At 34.8% G+C, this 23,188-nt stretch overlaps 1 protein-coding gene across 2 annotated transcripts in view; it reads right to left on the reverse strand.

Annotated features, from left to right (window-relative positions):
• The window catches only part of LOC136120680 (cadherin-10), a 117,734-nt gene extending 95,831 nt beyond the window's left edge, over window positions 1–21,903 (reverse strand). For both annotated transcript variants that reach the window (XM_065874223.1, XM_065874222.1), the window contains exon 1: window positions 21,673–21,903. In XM_065874223.1, the coding sequence (XP_065730295.1) occupies window positions 21,673–21,903 (231 nt within the window). The remainder of the gene's footprint in view (window positions 1–21,672) is intronic.
• Window positions 21,904–23,188: the final 1,285 nt, after the last annotated feature.

Consider the following 23,188-nt stretch of genomic DNA (forward strand, 5'->3'; position numbering starts at 1 on the left):
GAAAAGTCCAAGAGCCACTAATTTGAACTGGTTGCAAAGAAGTATAAAATCAAACAAATGAAAGCCTTGCCTCTTATTCACACCACATTCACATTTAGCTCACATCATATTCACATATACAGAGAATTCCGGTCTTGCACTCTTACCTCTGCTTCACATATTACCTGTAAATAACTGGACTAGGGCAAACATTGTATTCAATAATTACTAAAAAGGGACCAGATTGGAATTTGTATAATTGTACTAGAATAAGAAAAAAAGAGCAAAAGAATAGGATCAATAGATCAATACAAAATGTGGTTATCAGGAAATTATGATGAAACAGACATGAACTGTTTTCTTTTACAGTGTAAAACAATTTTTATGGAACTCCAAAATACCATACAGATAATGATCTATGTAGTAAGTTGTTTTAAACCACATAAGAATGATGAGCACGACATGCAGGATAACAGCATGAACTGTTAAAAAAAATAACAAGAAAATGGGTTTCATACGATGTGTCCAAATATTGACCTAAGGGCTGATATAAGATAATCTAATAACAGAGGAAGGGGTTAAAATATAAACGGACAGGATTAATTGGGGGAAAAAGTGAGGAGAGTAAAATGAAATGAACAGAAAGGCAAAATTGGAAACAACAAAAGAGAAAGTAGAACTTGCTATAAACATAGTAGATAAAAGAGAAGACTAGACCCAGAAGAGCAAGCAAAATGAGTTAGAAAGATAGAGTCAAAAAGATTTAGAGAGAATAGGCTGAAAAAGAAAAATCACATGATCATATCAATAGATGCACAAACACTTGACAAAATCCAGCACCCATTCATGTTAAAAATTTTAAGTACACAAAGAACAGAGGGGAACTTCAACTTGATAACGAATATCTACAAAAAACCTACAGCTGGGCTTCCCTGGTGGCGCAGTGGTTGAGAGTCCGCCTGCTGATACAGGGGACACGGGTTCATGCCCCGGTCCGGGAAGATCCCACATGCCGCGGAGCGGCTGGGCTCGTGAGCCGTGGCCGCTGAGCCTGCGCGTCCGGAGCCTGTGCTGCGCAACGGGAGAGGCCACAACAGTGAGAGGCCCGCGTACCGCAAAAAAAAAAAAAAAAACCCAAAAACCTACAGCTTATATCATACTTAAAGGTGAGAAATTTGAAGCCTTCCTACTAGGATCAGGTACAATGAGAGGATAACCCTCTCACCACTGCTTTTCAACATGATACTGGAAGTTTTAGCTAGTGCAATAGGACAAGAGAAGGAAATAAAAGGTATACATATTGAGAAAGAAGAAATAAAACAGTCTTGTTCACAGATGACATGACCATCTATGTAGAAAATCTGAAAGAATCAACAAAAAACCTCTTGGAACTTATAAGTGATTATAACAAGGTTGCAGGATACATTGTTAATATACAGAAGTCAAGCATTTTCCTATATACAAGCAATGAACAAGTAAAATCTGAAAGTAAGAACACAATATCATTATGTAGGACCCCCCAAAATAAAATACCTATGTATAAATCTAGAAAGGATGTACAAGATCTATATAAGGAAAACTACAAAATTCTGAAGAATGAAATCAAATAAGAACTAAATAAATGAAGAGAAATTCTATGCCCATGAATAGAAATGGTCAATATTGTCAAGATGTCAGTTCTCCCCAACTTGATCTATAGGTTCAATGCAATCCCAATTAAAATCTCAGCAAGTTATTTTGTGGATAATGACAGATTGATTCTAATAGTTATATAGAGGGACAAAAGACCTAGAATAGCCAAAACAAAATTGAAGGAGAAGAATGAGATTGGAGGACTGATACTACCAAATTTCACGACATTATAAAGTTACAGTAATCAGGACAGGGTGGCGTTGGAGAAAGATTAGACAGATCAATGGAGCAGAATAAAGAGCCCACAAATAGACTTATGTTTATATATTTAACTGGTCATTGACAAGGAGCAAAGGCAATACAGTGGAGCTAAGAGTCATTACAGTAAATGGTGCTGGAATAACTGGATATCCACATGCAAAAATCAATCCAGACACAAAATGACATCCTTCACAGAAACAAACTCAAAATGGATCACAGACTTCATTGCAAAATGCAAAACCATAAATGTCCTAGAAATTAGCATAGGAGAAAACCTAGATGACCTTGGATATGGTGATACCGTTTTAGATACAATACCAAAGGCACATGTATGAAATAAATAACTGACAAGCTGGACTCCATCAAAATTAAAAACTTCTGCTCTTTGAAAGACAATGGCAATTGAATGAAAAACCAGGCCACAGACCAGAAGAAAATATTTGGAAAAATGATACTTCTATAATAAAGGACTATTATCCAAAATATACAAAGAACACTTAAAAATCAAAAATAAAAAAGCAAAAAACTTAATTATAAAATAGGTCAAAAACCTTAAGAGATATCTCATCAAAGAAGATATACAGATGGCAAATAAACATATGAAAAGAGTCCCACATCATATGTCATCGGGAAAGTGCAAATTTAAATGACAATGAGATATCACTACACACCTATTAGAATAGCCAAAATCTAGGGCACTGACAATTCCCAATTTTTGGTGAGGATGTGGAAAAACAGGAACTCTCATATATTGCTCATGGGAATGCAAAGTAGTATAGCGGTACGCGGGCTTCTCACTGTTGTGGCCTCTCCCGTTGCGGAGCACAGGCTCCAGATGCGCAGGCTCAGCGGCCATGGCTCACGGGCCCAGCCGCTCCACGGCATGTGGGATCTTCCCGGACTGGGGCACGAACCTGTGTCCCCTGCATCGGCAGGTGGACTCTCAACCACTGCGCCACCAGGGAAGCCCTGGAAGAGAATTTGTTGGTTTCTTACAAAAGACTCTCACCATTATGATCCAGCAATAGCGCTCCTGGGTATTTAATGAAATGAGTTGAAAACATGTTTACAAAATACCTGGACATGGATGTTTACAAAGGCTTTCTCCTATAATTGTCAAAACTCAGAAGCAACCAAGATATTCTTCAGTAGGTGAATGGATAAAACTGTGGTACATCCAGACAATGAAATATCATTCAGCACTAAAAAAAAAAAAGAGCTATGAAGCCATGAAAACACACAGAATAACCTTAAATGCATATTACTAAATGAAGTAAACCAACTTGAAAAGCTACATACTGTGTGATTCCAACTATGTGACATTCTGGAAAAGGCAAAACTATGGAGACAGTAAAAGATTATTGGTTGTCAGGGTTAGGGGATGGGGAGGGATGAATAGATAGAGTACAGAGGAAGTTTATGTCAGTGAAATAGTCCCTATGATTCCATCATAATGATACATGTCATTATACTTTGCCCAAACACATAGCATGCACAACATGTACAGTGAACTATAAAGTAAACTATGGACTTTGAGTGATTATGATGTATCATTGTAGGTTCATCACTTATAACAAATGCACCACTCTGGAGGGGGATCTTGATAACGGGGAGGGTATGCATGTGTAAAGGCAAGGGATATATGAAAAATATCTGTACCTTCCTCTCCATCTTTCTGTTAACTTAAAACTGCTCTGAACAAAGTCTTAAAAAGCAATTTTAAACAAAAAGAGAAAAAGTTACGAGAATAATTTTACAGAAGATGCCATTTTAATCCAATAATCATAGTGATTACCAGTAATGGCACAAATTGAAGTCTTCCACCCCCGATAGGATGCAATAAGAACAGCATCACTTGTGTGATTTCCTGCTGAAGATTCATAACCCAAATCTAATCATGAGGAATCATCAGACACACACAAATTGAGGAACATTTCAGAAGACAAGTGGCCTGTAATCTTCAAAAGTGTCAGGATCATGAAATCAAAGAAATATTGAGAACTTTTATCAGAAGACAGAAAGAAACCAGAGGCATGACAACTAAATGCAATGTATGATTGTGAACTGCCTTGCTTTTCTGTAAAGGATGCTATTGGAATAAGTGGCAAAATTTGAATGGGGTCTGAGGTAGATGTTTATAATCCATCAATGTTAATTTCCTGATTTTGATGGTGTGTTGTGGTTATATAGGAGAATATCTTTGTTTGAAGGAAATAAACACTAAATTATTTGGTTGTGGAATAAAATGATTTAGAGAGAAAATAAGAGAATGAAAGGAGTTGTTTCCAAGAAGAGATCAGAACAATGAGGGAAACAACTCAGAAGACAAAAATAAATAAATAATTTAACTTCATACAAATAATCGAATAATCTGTTTACAGATATATACTCAAATGGTAAAATACAACATATACTAGGGAAAATATATTTGCAACTCATAATAAAACTCATAGGAAGAGGGCTTCCCTGGTGGCACAGTGGTTGAGAGTCCGCCTGCTGATGCAGGTGACACGGGTTCGTGCCCCGGTTCGGGAAGATCCCACATGCTGTGGAGTGGCTAGGTCCATGAGCCATGGCCGCTGAGCCTGCACTTCCGGAGCCTGTGCTCCACAACGGGAGAGGCCACAACAGTGAGAGGCCCGCATACCACACACACACACAAAAAAACCTCATAGGAAGAGACTCCATTTTCAGACACAGTAGAGAAGTTATTTGGAAAAACTTATGTTCAAAACAATTGAAAATGCTGGAGAGAATATAAACAACAGTTCCTTTAAAGTAGTAAAGACAAGATGTCAGAACAAAATGTAACAGGAAGTAAACACCTAGGTCAGTAAGTAGAACAGCAGATCATAAAGCTGCGCTTTCTATGAGAATATGTTTATAGGAGAAAACTTGCTTTTCAGCTTTGTCGCACTTCTTGGGTAAGAGGTACACATATCAAGGCCAAAGATGTAGACTCAACATTCAAACATTAAACAGTTAAAACAAGTTTCTCATGCTATGGAACTGGAGAGAAAATTACCTTACCGTAAGCAAAACTAGAGGAATAAAGGAAAGAAAATACATAAGTAACTAAAGGTAAAGAAAAAATAACTGGCCCTCGCCAGTAAGAAGCTGGCCCTCGCCAAGATTTTGAGCCAGATTAAAAATCTGCAAGTAAACCAGAGAACCCTAAGATTCAAGATAAAACTTGAAAGCAGACAAAAAGGAGCTAAATATCTTCAAAGGAGAAGCAGATTGTCAGCTGATTTCTCAGTAACAACAATCCATTCATAATCCAGGGGACAGAAATGTTCCTTGACGTGGCTGTCACTCTCACATTCTATACCCACAAAAATTAACTTTTTAACACAAAGTCAAAAATATCCTCAGATAAACAAAGCTGAAGATATCATCACCAGCATATCTACTAATGAATATACTTATTTCATAACAAAGGCAAATGATCTCTAATTGAAAGTCGATATGTAAGAAGGAATAGTGAAGAAAATGTAAAATGTGTGAATAAATCTGAACAAACAAGGAACGTAAAAGACAATGACAGTATAAGTCATGTTGGAGGAAAACAGCGCTAAAATATTCTGTGATACTTTTACAAACCAGCATCCAGGTAACGTTATAGATTAATGGAATTCTTAAAAAGATATTTCACAGAAACAAACTTATAAAGGAGTATGAGAACTTGACGAAGTCATTAAAAAAAATCATGTATATGATGAAAAGAATGTAAGCGCGAATCAAACTACTGTAACCTAGTTTTATAAAGTAAATGATTTAATTATCAATATTTCTAATCTTTTAAATTACAGCACACTCAATAATATTAGTTTTACCTTTTTTATTTCCTGTAAACTAATAGCAAGAATTAGAAGGGTTTTGGAGCTTTGACAAAAAAAAATTCTAAGGTAACAGAATAGTTTTAATTTTCCCCAATGATTATTAAGATGATGTGGCATGGTTTCAGCATGCAAAGACATTTTTATGGTCCCATATGAACCCACGAAAAGAGGACTTTCTGTACTGTTACTCCTAAAGAAGCCACTAACACAGGCTCACCATACTTTTCTTGTGCGTGTAAAGGGCAGAAAGTAAATATTTTAACATTGAGGGCCACAAACAGCCTCTGCACCATATTCTTCCTCTTTTTCCTTTTTTTCTTAAATCCAGTCTTAAAAACATATACAAATTCTCTTTAGACCATGAGCTAAGAAGCCTTCTGAATTTAGCCCACCAGCTTATTTCAAAACATATTTAACAGATGCCAAAAATACAATTTACAAAATCTAAGTCAAGAAGGAAAGAGAACCTGAGTAGCCCTATAACCATTAAAGAAAATAAGTCAATAGCCCACGTTTCCCTATAATAAAACTATTGTATCAGAAGGTATTTTTAATGAATTCTAGACAACATTCATGAAAGCATTAATTCAATTACACACTCAAATTATATAAATAGAAAAAGTGGTAATATTTCCTATCTCATTTTATGTGACTGTCATAACTTTGATGTCTAAATACAGTAAAATAGTTAAAAGAGTTTAAAAAGTAATTTTACTGTGTGATATCTTGTATGAAAATAAATGATTTTATAAAAGTAGAAATTGTAAGCAAAGAAAGAGCAAGTGGAATACGATAATGTAAAGTTTTATATCATTACCAAGGTGAACTCTTTCAAAATCTGCAAGTTTAGTTCAAACAGGAAAAATCATTTAAGGTAATTGCTTGGATTAACATATTGAAGGGAAAATAAACAGTTCATTATATGCATACATATATTTGACAATATTTCATATTCACTTATGATTAAAAAACATAAAACACTAGAATTAAAAGGAAATCCCTTAGTCTGATAAAAATACCTTTAAAAACAAACTTAAGAAACTTCACAATTAATGATAAACTGTTGAACATTTAAAAAAACTAAGAACAAAATAAAGAGATCCCTCTCATGTCATCTATTCAATATTCTATTGGAGTTTTTAATCAATGCAGAAAGACAAGTAAAAAAAAAATGTTTGTTTTTCTTGATCCCACTCACACTCCTCCCATCAGAGAGTGCTACAAACATCTGCTTCCTTTGCAGCAAGACTCTAATGCTGCCTGTGTGTACTTGCTCCAATTTCTCTCTCTCCATTCCCTCTGAAATGCACTGCAATAAGAATTCCGGGCCCACCACAGCACTGAAACCATAAACACCAAATTCACCTAGAATCTCCATGAAACTAAAGTCAGTGGTCAAATCAGAACTCTCTACCTCCTTGACTTAGCAGCTTTTGACTCAGTTAACACACTCTGTTCTCCAAACATTTTCTTCACCTGTCTTCTAAGACACCCCCAGCTCTTAGGTTCCCTTGCAGTTCAAGGAATATTCATTCTCAGTTGTATATGTTGGTTTTTCTTCTTTCCTCCCATATCATCCGTCACCTCACACGTCTGAATGTGAGTTTGCTTCTAAATACAGCCCTATTTCCACTTCTCACTACATTCACATTCTTAATATCTAACAGTCCCATGACTTTAAATACCAGCTATATGCTGATGGCTTCTAAGAGGTCCCATTTTAGTTTTCCTAAACTTGTATTTGGGCTGGCCAAAAAGTTCCTTCGGGTGTCCATAACATCTTAATGGAAAAGCCTGAACGAACTTTTTGGCCAATCCAACACAATCTCAAAACTCCCTTTATCTTAATACATCTGAAGACGAACTCGAGCTCTTACTCCTAATGCTCTCTAAATAAAAGCAATCAATTTTTCAGTTGTTCAGGCCAAAATGTTTTGAGTCATCTGTTAACAATGCTTCCTAACATCCAGGCATGAATACTACATAGATTTCTATCGTACCAACTTTAAAGCCAGAAGTCAGACTGATATTTTTAAAACTTATTTCATATAACGTCAGTCTTCTGCTAAAAAGTCTACAGTATCTTCCATCTTAGAGTAAAAGTCAAAATCCAATGTCTTGTGTATGAATTTCCTATTGCTACTGTAAAAATTATGACCAACTTAGTGACAAAACACCACAAATTTATTCTCTTGTAGTTCTAGGTCAGAAGTCTAAATACAAGGTGTTGGCAGGGCTCTGCTCCTTCTGGAGGCTTCAGATGAGACTGTTTCTTTGCTGTTTCCAGCTTCCAGAGAATGTCTGCATTCCTTGGTTCCTGTTTCTTTCTTCCATCTTCAAAGCTTGTTACTCTAACCTCTGGTTGCATTGTGACATCTCTTTTTTTCTGACTTTAACCCTCTTGCCTCACTCCTATAGGGACCCATGTGATCAAATGGGGATTGCATAGGAAATCCAGGGTATAATCTCCCCCATCTCAAGATCCTCAATTTAATTACAGCTGCAATAGTCTCTTCTTGCTATTTAAAATAACATATAATGAATTCTGAGAATTAGGATGTGGATATCTTTGGGGGCAATTATTTTGTCTACCACACTTTGTAGGATCTGGGCATCCTGTTTTCTTTCTGCCCTTCCCTTCTACCACCTGTCCCTTGCCCCCTTTTCTCTAGGCACATGTACCTCCCTGCCCTTTCTTGAATATTCATGAGGAATTTCCTGATTTAGAGCATTTGCAGTAACTATTTCTTCCTGATGCAAAAAATATTCCTCTAACAGCTGCTTAGTTTCACCTTTCACTTCCTCCAAGTCCTTTGCTTAAATATCACCTTCTCAGTAAGAAATCACTGACTACCCCACCTGCTCTGTTCCATTCCTCAATATCCCTTACCTTGCTTTCTCTCTTCTTTTCTGATAGTAACCTTCATCATCTAACATACCATAAGAGTAATATATTTATTATGTTTATCTTTAATTTTTTGCATTTCCCACTAAAAATGTGAGCTTCGTGACACAGGGTGTGTTGTCTTTTACTAAGGGGTGTGACCTGGTCACCTAGAGAGTGCCTGAAAAATAACTGGTGCTCCACACCTATTATGGATTTGGGAATGAAGCAATCAATAAGCAAAAAATAGATGACCTGAAGAAACAGTTGATAAAACACTTGAAAAACTTGTTCACAGTAATGAAAGTTCATTGTTATTTAGGAAAATACAAATTAAATCACCAGTTTTGAAAAAAAATTTCTAAAAATGTCAAGCTTGGGTCTCTTTGTAGAACAGATGAAATTCTCGTATAGTGCCAGTGGGAGCAGGTATTGGTTAAAACTTAGGAAACTAAAATGGTAGTATTTGGAAAAATTGAAGCTAAGCACACACTAGAGATCAGCAATTTTATTCCTAATTATATACTCTGAAGCTATTTGATGTACATAACTATCAGGGTGCATGTATAGAAATGTTCACAGAAGCATTGTTAGTAAAGCCAAAGTAAGGGGAAGGGGCAACATCGTATCTCCATTATTGATAGAATGTATAACTAAATCCAAACACATTCACATAAAGAAATCCTCTGCACAAAAATATGGTTTAATTTCATAAAGCTATTTGAGCGAAAGACACAAAAGAATATATGAACTGTGATTACACTCAATTTCAGAAACATTTAAAACTCCAGCGTGTTGGTTATGAGTGGCTACACAGATGCTCAAACTATAAAGAAAGGCATTTTAACCCCAAATGAATCTTATTGCCACCTTTAGAAAGGAGAAATGATGTTGTTACTAACAGACCCACACAGAGAGTTTCTTAGGGGCCATGAGTTTTCCATTTCTTCATCTGGGTTGAGGTCACCTGATTTGATTTATACTTATTCATTAAAGTTTATATGTGTGTTTTATTCAACTTTCAGCATGTATTACATTTGAAAATGAAAAAAAAGAATTAAAGGTCAATTAATAAGGAGAACTTATGGATCAAAAGAAAAAAACTAGATTATTAACAGAAAAATTGGTGAAGGATATAAACACTCATTTAAAGGAATGTGAGGGCTTCCCTGGTGGCGCAGTGGTTGAGAGTCCGCCTGCCGAGGCAAGGGACACGGGTTCGTGCCCCGGTCCGGGAAGATCCCACATGCCGCGGAGCGGCTGGGCCCGTGAGCCATGGCCGCTGAGCCTGCGCGTCCGGAGACTGTGCTCCGCAACGGGAGAGGCCACAACATTGAGAGGCCCGTGAACCGCAAAAAAAAAAAAAAAAAAAAAAGGGAAATGCTTTAAACACATGAAGAAATGTTCATTCTCACTTAAAATAAGAGAAATATGTTTTCATTTACAAGATTAAAAAGCTATTAAAAATGATGATAATACAGAGATTGGATACAATGGTGGAGAAATACTTAACTTTCATACCTTGCTGTTGGCATGATAAATTCAAACTACATCAGTGGAGAGCAATTTAGCAATACCTATGAAAGTTTAAAATTTCCAAACTTTGCTTCAGCATTTCACTTCTAGTCATATTCCTAAAGATATACCAGCACTCTGTGAAATAACATGTCATATTATTATATTAATAAATATTTTTAAATGATTAAATGTCCTTCAAAAGAAAAATGTTAAAACAAATTATGATACATCCACTGGAAAGAATACTATGCAGCTACTATTTTTTTTTTTTTTAATGAAGGATATCTTTATGTCCTGAAATGGAATATGTCCTCAAGTTACATTTTTAACTAAAAACAAACCAACCATGTTTTATAACATGGCATAAAGTACACCACCATTTATGTAAAAACAAAATCATAAATACTTATTAAATAGTTCTATAATGTCTCTTGGAATACGTAGAAAAATACAAAACAAAAACAAAACAGAACTGGTAAATGCAGCTGTTTCTTAGGAGGAGAACTCTGGATGCCTGAGGATCCTGGTGGGAGTCTTAGTTTTAACTATACAACTTATTTTGCCTTTTAAATTTTATTCAAAGTGCATGCATTATCAATTCCACACATAAATTAAATAATAAACACATAACAACTACAAAAATAAATTTGACTTCTCTATGAAGTAGCAGAAATATTCCTGTTACCTATGCAATTTTAGTTTTGTACTGATATCATTCAGAAAAGAAAGTCAGCTAAGTATCCATCATTGTACTGCTTAAATAAGAATATAATTGCTTCTGGTGAAGCAACACATAATATTGATAAAATAAGAATATTACTATTAATAAGGGTGCAATGAGGGGTAATGATGGTTAGTATATACTCTGGAGTCATAATTTCTGGGCTAGAATCCCATCTCTACAAGTTACTTGATTGGTGCCCTTAGACACCTAATTTAGACAAGAAGGACATATTTTCCTTACTTGTAAATAAGAAACAATAAAAACCGGTTGTTGGACTCTTAAGTAATAATAAATAAAATGCATTTTAGAGGTATCATTATCAGGATATGTCAGGATGTTTCAGAATATTTTATATTATTTTTAGTTTAATTCTCACATCAAAAAAAACCTATATGTGATAGTTTTTACACTGTTATTTTGCTTCCAGAAGTATGTTAAATATTAGTAGTGAGCAAAGTGGTTTTTTTAAAACTTATTTCACTCCTGTTGGTGATTTAAGTGGGAATACTCTCTTTGTTTAGTAATTATGTATGATGCTGGCTGTCAGCTTAATAGACCAATTTTTAATTTTAATTTTTACCAAGAGTGAGCTCACCTGTTGCACACATTCACATTCTCTCTTTCCGTCCATATAATAACGTCCCATCTCCAGCTCTTCATCATTTCAAACTCTCTCTCACTCCTACTTATTTTATCTTATTGATAACATGCCTATGAGAAACTGATATGTTGCTTCCTTCTGGGCTAAACCAAAGCCATCCGACTCCCATTTATGTCAGATTATTGCAACGGCTCTCTCCTTGGTCCACACTGATCTCTAAATTGCTACAACTTTCTTCTTGATGACTTTGCATCACTCAACAGGATTAGTCATCGATTCTTTGGAATTTTGTTCTCCTTTGGCCTCTATAATAGTCCTAGTCTTGCCTCTCTGCCGCCCCCCTTCTACTTCTTCTTGGATGTGCTCTATCTCTGCCTTTATGTTATTTGACTTACAATCATGTCCTTGACCTTTGCTTTATCTCTTTGTTGTCTCCCTTTGGAAGCTCAGCTCTTAGGAATGCATGTATTCAGTTAGTCCATGATTCACAGCTCTATCCCTCTGCTCTGCTGGACTCAGGATAACCCAACACATGCAAACTAGATTTGGTGCTAAGCTTCTTTTTTTTTGCGTTACGCGGGCCTCTCACTGTTGTGGCCTCTCCCATTGCGGAGCACAGGCTCCGGACGCGCAGGCTCAGCGGCCGTGGCTCACGGGCCCAGCCGCTCCGTGGCATGTGGGATCTTCCCGGACTGGGGCACGAACCCATGTCCCCTGCATCGGCAGGCAGACTCTCAACCACTGTGCCACCAGGGAAGCCCAGTGCTAAGCTTTTGATGGTTTGTATATACTGACAGAATTGGTATCAAGGAAAATTGAAAAATTCAGTGGTCTTGGAGTTTTGGCAGGTATTTGGAAGACACAACACTGAACTGAGGAGTTCACTAATGGAATTTAAGCTAAACATCAGCCAAAATAGGAAATGTTCCTTTAGATAAAAGGCTATAATAGTACATATTTTTACAGCTCAATTTCCTACTTGGTAAAACAATTTTAATCCTGGGCTGAGATTTAAGACCTTCATTTAAAATCCTAAATTTAATAGTTTTATGTAATCTATAAATACTTAAAGTATAGCTTTAAAAGTGAGGTTAGTGAAAGAATTTTACTAAAGAGAGAGTCTGAAATTTGCATAAAGTGCTTTTCGTCTTGTTGATTAGAGTTCTAAGGAGAGAACCAAAGGTTTGTATATTATATCCCAACAAAATCACTGTTCCCTTCTCTAAACTTAGTCCATCTTCCTGGAAACTTTTATGTTTTCTTTATTTTAACTTTTATTTACAATTACCAGGAGCCATGGAATGCAGTTACCCAATTAGCAACACAATAATAATACCACCAACAACAATATTAATAATGATAATAATAATAAATTAAGATTAAATAATATTATTTGATAAAACAAAAGTAGAAATTTAACTACATTATGTGAATATTTAATAATTTACTTCAGAAAATTTATTGAAGTGCTCCCTCCTTTTCTATTCATGCTTTCATAAGAAGCAACTGAGAATTTGAATATTTGAACATATTTTAAGTATGAGACATTGATGAGCAAACATAATAACATACATCCACCTTCATTTTCTTTACTGAAAAGTACATTATTCTTTAGTACAAAGGGGACAAAATTTGACTGAATATATAATTGCATATTGTCTCCAAGAAAGAAAATAAGAGGTCTTTGGTAGAAATTCTTAATACTATAATAATAATTTCCCATGCTTCATGACCATTACACACTCACCTGTTACTGATAAATTATATTAAGATGTTTTTTGCAGAGCAAATTTTTATGACATTTCAATACATTTTTCATCTATAGAGATTTCTCTCGAGCTTTACCTAAAAGTCTGGCTCAATTTTCACATAATCTTCATTCAGAGATGACTGTATTTCTTAAAAGTTCTATATTTGAAAAATGATGGGTTAAATTGTAGATTTGGTATTTTTGAACTTTAATATTTTTAAATAATAGGTAAAGTTTTTAAAAGCTTATTCGTCACAGAAAAATACTTTGAGTTGTTTTTTTATTATTATCAATTATTATCATCAAAGTCCTTTCATCTACTTCCAACTATTACTACTCTATGTGAATTAATTGGCCTAAAACCACAGAAATAATACTTTTTAGAAAATAAATTCAAATGTCTTATCTAAAACATAATCCAATAAAACTAAATTCAAGGGACATAACATAGAGAGGTAGATTTTAAAAGATGCTGTGTGACAAACTGAAGAAGGAGGAAAAAGAGATGAAGAAGCCTTCTGTGTGGAGGGGATTATAAAATGGTGAGTACAAAACAGGGATATACAAAAATAAGACTATGATGGGAAAGAAAAGATGGAAACAGCATCTCTGGGTTACTAATTCAAGAGTGAAAAAAGAGTGGAAGGGTGGACTTCTCACAAATCACTAGAGTACAGTAAGGGCAGTGAGTGTGGTAAATGTGTTTAGGTGGTGCGGGTGTACTGTTGTTTCATGAAGGTTATACAGTGACAACACATTATGTAAATAACTTCATGGAAGAGTTTAGTAAACATATGTTATCACTACTACCAGTAAGAACTTTTAAGTAAAAGAATGATTGTAGTTATTTATATGAGTATACCATACTTAATTCCATTTATCTTTTTAAAAAGAGTTCAATATTTGACACTTTGCTTGAAAATGCTAACAAGAAGTCTATTTCCCATTAAACTGGAAAAAATAGAATGCTTACACATTAAACCCAAATTCAAAACTAATTTCCTAAAGAAAAGTAACTAAAACATAGTAAAGGGCTTCCCTGGTGGCGCAGTGGTTGAGAGTCCGCCTGTCAATGCAGGGGACACGGGTTCGTGCCCCGGTCCGGGAAGATCCCACATGCCGCGGAGCGGCTGGGCCCGTGAGCCATGGCCGCTGAGCCTGCGCGTCCGGAGCCTGTGCTCCGCAACGGGAGAGGCCACAACAGTGAGAGGCCTGCGTACCGCCAAAAAAAAAACCATAGTAAAATCTCTATATATGAATAACACGCTATAATGTTAGTATAGAAAACGCTTAAACCAGTGTTACTTGATCACTTACAGGTTAACATGAATTAGCAAGGCTTCCCGAAGGGCTTACAAAATTTTAGATGCACGTTCTTTTTTACAGCCTCTGTTAGTTTCAAAGCATCTATGGGTGGTTCTGATGTTCTACCAAGTGTATCTGGAATGCAACTTAAGATCTTCCTGAATACTGCTTTGCTAAAATGTTATAGTGAGCTTTGAGGAGGTGAGCATATTTTTCCAACATAACCTCTGGCTGAAACATTGAGAGATGCATTCTGAGAGTTAAAAACCAAGAGGTGGTCTCCCTGGAAAACATTATCAGGGTTATGCAGTACATACCTCTATTTAAAAATGCTTTAATTACCTCTTGCTTGAGGATTAGTATAAAAAGTCTTTATAAATTCTAATTCAGGATCATCTTTTTTTTGTTGTGGTCTTTACCTATCGGGGAAATAATGTCTATATTCACCCCAAAAGTCCAAATGTCTCCTCATCAGCAAGGTCTTTATTAATCATTTAATTTAAAGGACTTTCTGTTGATGTCTATCAAATCATCCTGATTTATTTTCTTTTAGGACATTTTCTAACTAAAATCACTCACTGTATTAAATTGTTTTGTGCTCAGTCCTTTTATGGTTGTCATTAATAGGGTTCAAATAGAAAATAACTATATACCAAGCCCTCTCCTACTCCCATCTCACCACTAAAGCAGGCCTATCTGTTTGTGTGTGTGTGTGTGTGTGTGTGTGTGTGTGTGTGTTTTATGCAGATTATCTTCATCATGTTTGTATTAAAAAAAAGTCACCTGGAAACTTTTAGTCTCAATAATATTACAGTTTTTAAAAGGTCCCAGAGTGTGTTCCCAGCTCTCTAAACTCTAATAAAACATAAAGTTTTTCCATGAGTTCACTTGAGATTTCCTTCCCCTGTAGGAAAATAGCAGTGGGGAGGTCAGGACAGCTTCTTCTGTCTTAGTTCCAACTACTCCTTCCCCTGTTGCAACCAGGTTTGACTTGATTGTACCTATATTATTAAGGGCAAAACGCATACAGTTGATATTGCCAGACTTTGTGAATGTTTAAAGTCAAGTTATTCTCTCATGAATAATGTTTTTTCAGTTTCTGGAAGATATCTGTTCTAGAAATTTCCAAGAATCACTTCATTATAAAGCATTGCACATTAAAAAACTCTTCCGAAGAAATAAATAAATAAGAACTTGACTCTCCAGTTTCAACATTTAATAACACACAGATTCGTGTAATACGAATCCCCAAACTATTTTATTTCCACCTATTTACAAGTACTGCAGAAATGAAACATGGCAATATTTGGCACTTACTGTTTTGTTCGAGGCTTTTGGGGTCTGTGCTGTGTCTGAGACAAAAAGAGTCCCATAACTTCCTGTTATCCTGACTTATTATTCTCTCCTTCTCTTAAAGGCAGACATTTTGTGAGTAGAGAAATTATATTTTCACCACAGTACTTAATATCAGAGTAGTACCTGAGTAGTAACAGGTCTTCTAGATATTTGTTGACAGAATGAATAAATAACTCATTCATAGTGGGTGTATGCAGCTCACAAGTCTACAGAGAAGAATGACCAAGAGACTGGAGCCAAACATATGCTTTAAGAATTAGACAGAATATGAATAGGAAAGTAGGTCTTGAGAGAAATCCAAGTTAGGGAAAGCAAATTCTTACAGCAACTCCAAAGGGAAGAAACATGATGATATTTGAGAGCATATTCAGAAACAAGAACCCAGAAAGAAGTAAAATAAAGACTGAGCTGTTGAGGAAATGTAAAAGGCTCTGGCAAACTAAGGAAGTTGAGGACAGGGCTTCTCAGTCTCAGCACTATTGACATTTAGGACTGGAGGTCTGCCCTATACATTGTAGGATTTTTAGCAGCATCCCTGATCCCTGCCAACTTGAGGCCAGTAGCAACCCCCTCTACATAGTTGTGAAAACAAATAATGTCTCCATATATAGATGAATTTCCCCTGGATGGCAAAATAACCCCCAGTTAGAACCATTAATTCAGGGTATTTTGAACTCATCATGCTCATTAAGGGGCCATGAGGGCAAATAAGACAGTACTAAAGGTATAGAGTTGAGATAGACCAGAAAAATATATGGCTCATTCTATCATTTTCAATCATGGAACAGGTTAGAGTCAGAAAATGAAATATTTAATAGTGAATTGAAATATTGAAAAGTCAAGTGACCAGCAAGACACTTGTGCAAATAAAAGCAGTTGGTTCCAAAGAGAAAAACCTGTTAGGGACAGGGAGAACGTTTCTATTGGCTACTCAGGAAGGGGGATGAAGGTTCATATTGGGTTATAAACTATGGGAGGACAAAGCCATGGTAGACTATGGGGAACCGTGTATCCCTTGGTAGAGGTGAGCTTAAGTAATCATCTAAGGACAGAAGAACTATAAATACCTATAGTATTCTTAATCTGCTAAAATAGAGAGCACAATTATTGCTCTAGCTCTTTGAAGCCATCAATTCTTCAGGAAAAGGGATATGAAATTAAGAAATAATTAAACGTGGTTTCTGTTTTTCAAGAATGCTAAACAACTGAGAACCCAACAAGACTTACAGACAACAATATCATATGATATCGATTATACCTGGAATCTAAAACATGATATAAATTAACTTATGTACGAAACAGATACAGACTCACAGACATTGAAAAAAATCTTATGGTTACCAAAGGGGAAAGGAGGAGGGGAGGGATAAATTAGGAGTTAGGGATTAACATATACACACTACTATATATAAAATAGATAACCAACAAGGACCTACTGTATAGCACAGGGAATTATACTCAATATTTTGTAATAACCTATAAGGGAAAAGAATCTGAAAATGAATATATATATGTATTATATATATGTATAACTGAATCACTTTGCTGTACACCTGAAACTAACACATCATACATCAACTATACTTCAATTAAAAAAAAAAAAACCTATCATTGGGAAAAGAAAAAAAGAATCTATGTGTCAAATGTATTCTGCATTTATAGAAGGATGATATCAGTGAGGTACTATAAAGTCTGAATGGCTTGGAGGCCCCAAGAATCTCTTTCATGTCCCCACATGGTACATGCTTTCATTATTCCAAGAAGATATAGACAGTTGCCTTGATTATTTACTAAAATTATTATTATGTTTTTACTTCCTGGAGTGAATTATTTTACTATGCTGGCTCAGAATCAGGTTTATAATTGTCCAATTACATTATTAATTTTTTGGTGTTTTTTCTTAATCTCTGGTTTTGTTTAAAAATCTATTTTTAACATGCTTTTCTCCACTTGAGAATAATTATTATATAAAGTGCAAAGTTTGTACAGTAAATAAAATTAGTAATTCACTTAGAACTGTATGTTTGTTAACGGCTAAAAGTAAATTCAAGAATATCTAGTTTATTGTCATTATTTATTTGAATATTTGGAAGCCTAAAATTTTGAAATTATCTAGGCAACTGAATCAGGCAATGGGAACCTGTGATAAGAAGTTACATTAGGACATTAATAAAAATAGCTTATAATCACAATGTTTCTTAAATCTTAAATTGGTAAATTTAAAGATATTTATAGAAGGTTGAGATATAAAAGTAACATAGGGCAAAAGTTGATACTTGAAGTTTAAGTTTTAAACCTCTTGCTTTGGAAGGTAAAGAAAGGTTAGCAGGCATTGTCCTATATAGGAAATTTCTTAAAGGTCAATATTCTGATTATCTCACTGAAAAGAAAAAAAAGAAATTACACTAAATATATTTTGGTTTAGAATACATTTGATTGAATGATTTAGAGGAAAATATTTTTTTGCTCATTGAGAGATGAACAAAGAAATGCTTTGAGTTCACTGCTGGTTAGCCAGTTTCTTCATAATAGCCATGGCAGTGACAATTCAGCCACTAGCTTTCTTTCTCTTTTTCTCTTTCTGTCTCTCTTTACTTCTTCTTCTTCTTTATTTTTATATATAAATGGGTTTTTAAATGCTTAAACACTTCACATTTAAAATGTAATCATATAAAAATTATATATATAAGTACATTAAATATATATATATATAAAATGACTGACATGATCATACTATAGATGAGAAAATGAAGGCCAAGAGAAGTTAATTGATTTCACCACTGAAAGCAAAAACAATGGCAGAAGGAAGTTTACATATAGTTATTCTGATTGGCAGTTATATGCTTTTCCTAAGCTTTCCTCCGCTTTAATCCAATGAGAAGTAAGGGGATTTTCCCTTTGCTTCAACCCCTCAAGCAGTATTGGGTTTTTAATCTAAGAAATTATATGCCATCCATTCTTTGTAGAATTTATTGGCTAATTGTTTGGTATTTAAAATTTTTTGCCCCTCTTCATGCATGTGCTTTTCAGTCTTGTCCCCACTCAACCAGTGTAATTCTCTCCATTGTTCCTACTCTGAGCTCCCACCATGTTTTCCACAACAATGGAGAGTTTATCCGTGTCGTCCCATAAATCTAGTAATTGGGACATGTATTATTCCTACCTGTGAAGTAACCTAGAGACATTGAATCTTTCAGCATCAATATCACATGCCTACTTTAAATGAAGTAAAAACTGAAAGTAGAATTTCTGAAAGGATGAATATGTAATAAATTTATAAGTAATGTTGGAAAGAATATCCAGGGAATTTAAAATTTTTTATGCTTCATGAGAAAATATATCTTAGCCCCCAATTATATTCATTAAAATGTATGTTTATAAAAATATTCTATATCTCATAATTGCCTTTTCGCATATACAAATCTATATGTTTAAAAAAATCTATATGTTTACTTCTAATATAAGATCTTTTTTATTGTGTTTTTTTTTTTTGTTTGTTTGTTTTTGCGGTACGTGGGCCTCTCACCGCCGTGGCCTCTCCCGTGGACGCGCAGGCTCAGCGGCCATGGCTCACGGGCCCAGCTGCTCCGGGGCATGTGGTATCCTCCCGGACCGGGGCACGAACCCGTGTCCCCTGCATCGGCAGGCGGACTCTCAACCACTGCGCCACCAGGGAAGCCCTAATATAAGATCTTTAATTGTATAAGTAATTAATACAATATAAATACTTAATAAAAAGTAACACACATATGTACTACAAACAAGGGAAATTTAAAAATAACTTTCACAGGTCATGACATGAATAAATGATAAAAATACAAAATTGACTTCAAATACAAGCAAAAAAACAGATGCTTTGGGTATTAGAAGTAAACTCAGAGCTACAGCATCTAATATATGTCTGTTGATCTGGTAGTTCAGGACATACTTATAGAAGAAACTGGTGAACACATTCTATAAATTCCTTATGCCTCTCCTCATTAAAGAGTTTTCTGGCTTGCTTTTATAGAGCAGAGTAAGGAAGAATAAAATTTGAGTTGCATATCAAGATGCATGTATCTTAAGTATTTACCAGCTTTAATAGCCCACAGTAATTTAAACTCTACATTAAAGAGCTAAGTGGCACCAGATGACTCTGGGAATTCAGTTCAATACAACTCAGGTTAATTCAACCAACTAAATATTAAAATCTACTCTAAGAGCTAGAAACAAAGAGAGATACGAAATAAAGTTCTTGATTTCAAGTTATTGATATTCTTTGGGGAAAGAACAAATGAAAGTACATAGAAGTACCTTGATTATCACAACAGAGTACATAATGCAATGATAATTCAATTTACCAACATTTATTAAACCCACATTAAGGACTAGGTGAAGGAAAATCTACGCAAATAAACAAATAACTGCTATGTCCAGGAAGAGCCAAATAAATCTATTTATAGTTTCTATGGCTCAGATTTCAGTTATTATATTTTCATAAACTGAAAGTTGCCTATTGCAGCAACCATAAAATTTACCTTAACCCTCTGAGCTCAGGAATTCTATCAGATGACCCTGTGATAAGTCCACTACTGCATGCTTTCTGGTAAAATTGCTTAGGTTGCTGGCTTTTTTCTTCACCTTACAGTCAATATGACATTTAACCTTTAATGTTATTTTTCTCATACTGCCAGACATTTTTTTAAAAAACTGAAATAACTGGAACATGAAAAAACCTATCAAAGTGTTTTAAAAATCAATGAACATGTATTTTCTCAAAAATAGTTCTTCTTAGAAGACAAAAACTTTAAAAGCCCAGTTTTAATTATGTGAAAGAAGCTATTAAAGTTGAGGTTGATGCAAAAGTCGCCAACACAATCATGGATCTATCATAATTTTATACTGTTGACATGTGCTATATGAACATGTGATTATATCTGTTTTCCTTTTGTGTGTTTAACTTTTTTCTTTGATATAGTTTCATAAACTGTCCATAAAAATAACACTATTAAAATGATTTTTTTCTTTAAGATATTACCTAATTTCGACTAGATTCAGATAGTGCCAAGAAAGAAGACTGGAAATTAATACAATCTAGTGTATAAAAGCATCCATTGTAACTTTTATGTCGTATTTGTCCTTCCAGTCCTAACCAAAGCTCATTTTCCTCACTATCTTTTATAACTGAATAGCATGAAATCGCCTCATGCCATCATATCCCGACAAGTAAACTACTTTTTCCTGCTTGTCTTCCCATTTATTCTTCCCTTATTTAAATGTACCCATGGTAGGACTTTAGAAAAATAAGTAACGCTCATATCTGGAATAAGTTTTCTTATAAGTAAGCATTATTTTGACCTTAGGTCATATTTTTAATGACATTTGTTTTCTCATTCTGTAGAATATTAAACAACTTTTAAATATATCTTTTCTTCCTCACTGAATTCAACGGCAATGTGAAATATATATATATATATATATATATATATATGTATATGTATTATATACATGCATTGTTATTTTAAATACTAGATTGCCAGATAATTTTCTCTTGATCATTGATTTCTAACTACAAATTCTGAAATTGCAATTTTTAGTTCCTCTTTAATACATGAGGTAGTAGGCAGAATTAATTCTAGTAAATGAATTCATACACTTATAATGCTATATTCATTACATAGTTTTTCAAATTCTAATTTGTATTCCATAAACAAAAACTGCTTTAGGGATATTTAGAGAATCAAATTTGTAAGAATGGCAATCTTGATAACCTTCAAATTTTCTTTATGAGACATATGAAAAACTGGAATGTAAATATTTGCCATTTCAACACAGACTTACCTTGCCTACGTATTGATAATCAGATCCTGTATATTCCTCCAGTAAGAAAAATTGATTCCACATCCAACCACGCTTCTGACGGTGCAGAATTTTGCCATCACTTCTAGGTACGCGTGCACCTAAAATTCTTTTCTGGGGCATAGAAGTCCTTCTGAACATTATCTCTGGAGAACAGAAATGTGGCAGGCATACCCAGAGTAGAAACAGTAGCAAAAATTGATATATTGTCATAGTTCACTTCTTGACAATTCCCAACGTGGATGAAGAAAAAGCAGTCCTATATTATTGGGTTGAATTTTACTGTGTTTCAACTCGTTTCCAGCATTTCATCAATGTTTTGGACATGTTTCCAAAAGCTTCAAACAAATAAACAAATAAAAAAAAGTCAGTTGACAACATTATGAATGTTACCTGTCACTTTAAATTTAACATAACAAATATTAATAATAGTAACCAAAATATTTGCTTTCCCTCTTTTACATAAAATAATTATTAGTTTGGAAACATTATTTACCTAGTAACATGTCTACAATTTATGAAAAGATAATTGTAAATAATTTCTTTCAAACAAATTCTAAAGAAAGGACATATTTAGCTTTTATTTCTTTTGACACTTTACCAGTTTTCAGGAATTATAACCCCTATATAGAGTGGATATGTAGTTAATTTTGCACGTCAACATTTCCAGAGTAACTTAACATAATTAAAATTTTGAAAATAAAATAGTGATTTTAATAAACTACAGGAACTATGCATCTGTCATGCAGTGTAATGATATTTAAATGATTTTTAAACAGCAGCACAGTTTCTTCAAATTTAATCCAGCTCAAAGGTAAAAGTAAAGCCAAAAACAAAACCAAAAAAACTTAGTGTCTTCAGCTGAAGACCTCTCCCTTCTCCCCTCTTAGGTCGGTCTGTGGAACACCTAGAGCTTCATAGAGTAGAAAAAAAAAATCTCTACTACAGTAAATCAACATATGACATAATTTACACTATTATATAGAAAAATTTAATCATGTTGTCAGCTACACCTTTGATACATTTGCACAATGTGTCCACTTCTGACCACCTCCCTGCCCCTATGCTGACCTAGAACTCCATGATGCCCCAGGCTCCTCACTGCTCTCCACCTGCAATTATTTCTTCTCAACAATGTATCCGAGGTAATTCCACTAAAATGGGATTACTCTGATTGCTTCTTACCTCACTTTGATTAAACCTAGCATCTCACAAATACCTACAATTCTGTATTCCATTTCATGACAGATGGTCACTTCTCTGACTTCATGCTATACTTCGATCCCCCAGGCCACTCCTCAAAATTGACTCCTTTCCATCCACTGTCCTTCTTGCTTCAGCCTGCAACACACTTCATACGCTCCTCTCTTCAACCAGGACCTCTTTACTTCTTCCCTCCACCTGGAAGGCTTTTCCATGTAGTTATCCATGTAGGTAGATCCCCTGCTTCCTTTGGTTCTTTCTTGAAACCTCCCCTAATTTGCACATCCCAATACAC

This window comes from Phocoena phocoena, chromosome 3, assembly GCF_963924675.1.
Source record: "Phocoena phocoena chromosome 3, mPhoPho1.1, whole genome shotgun sequence".
Classification (NCBI taxonomy): domain Eukaryota; kingdom Metazoa; phylum Chordata; class Mammalia; order Artiodactyla; family Phocoenidae; genus Phocoena; species Phocoena phocoena.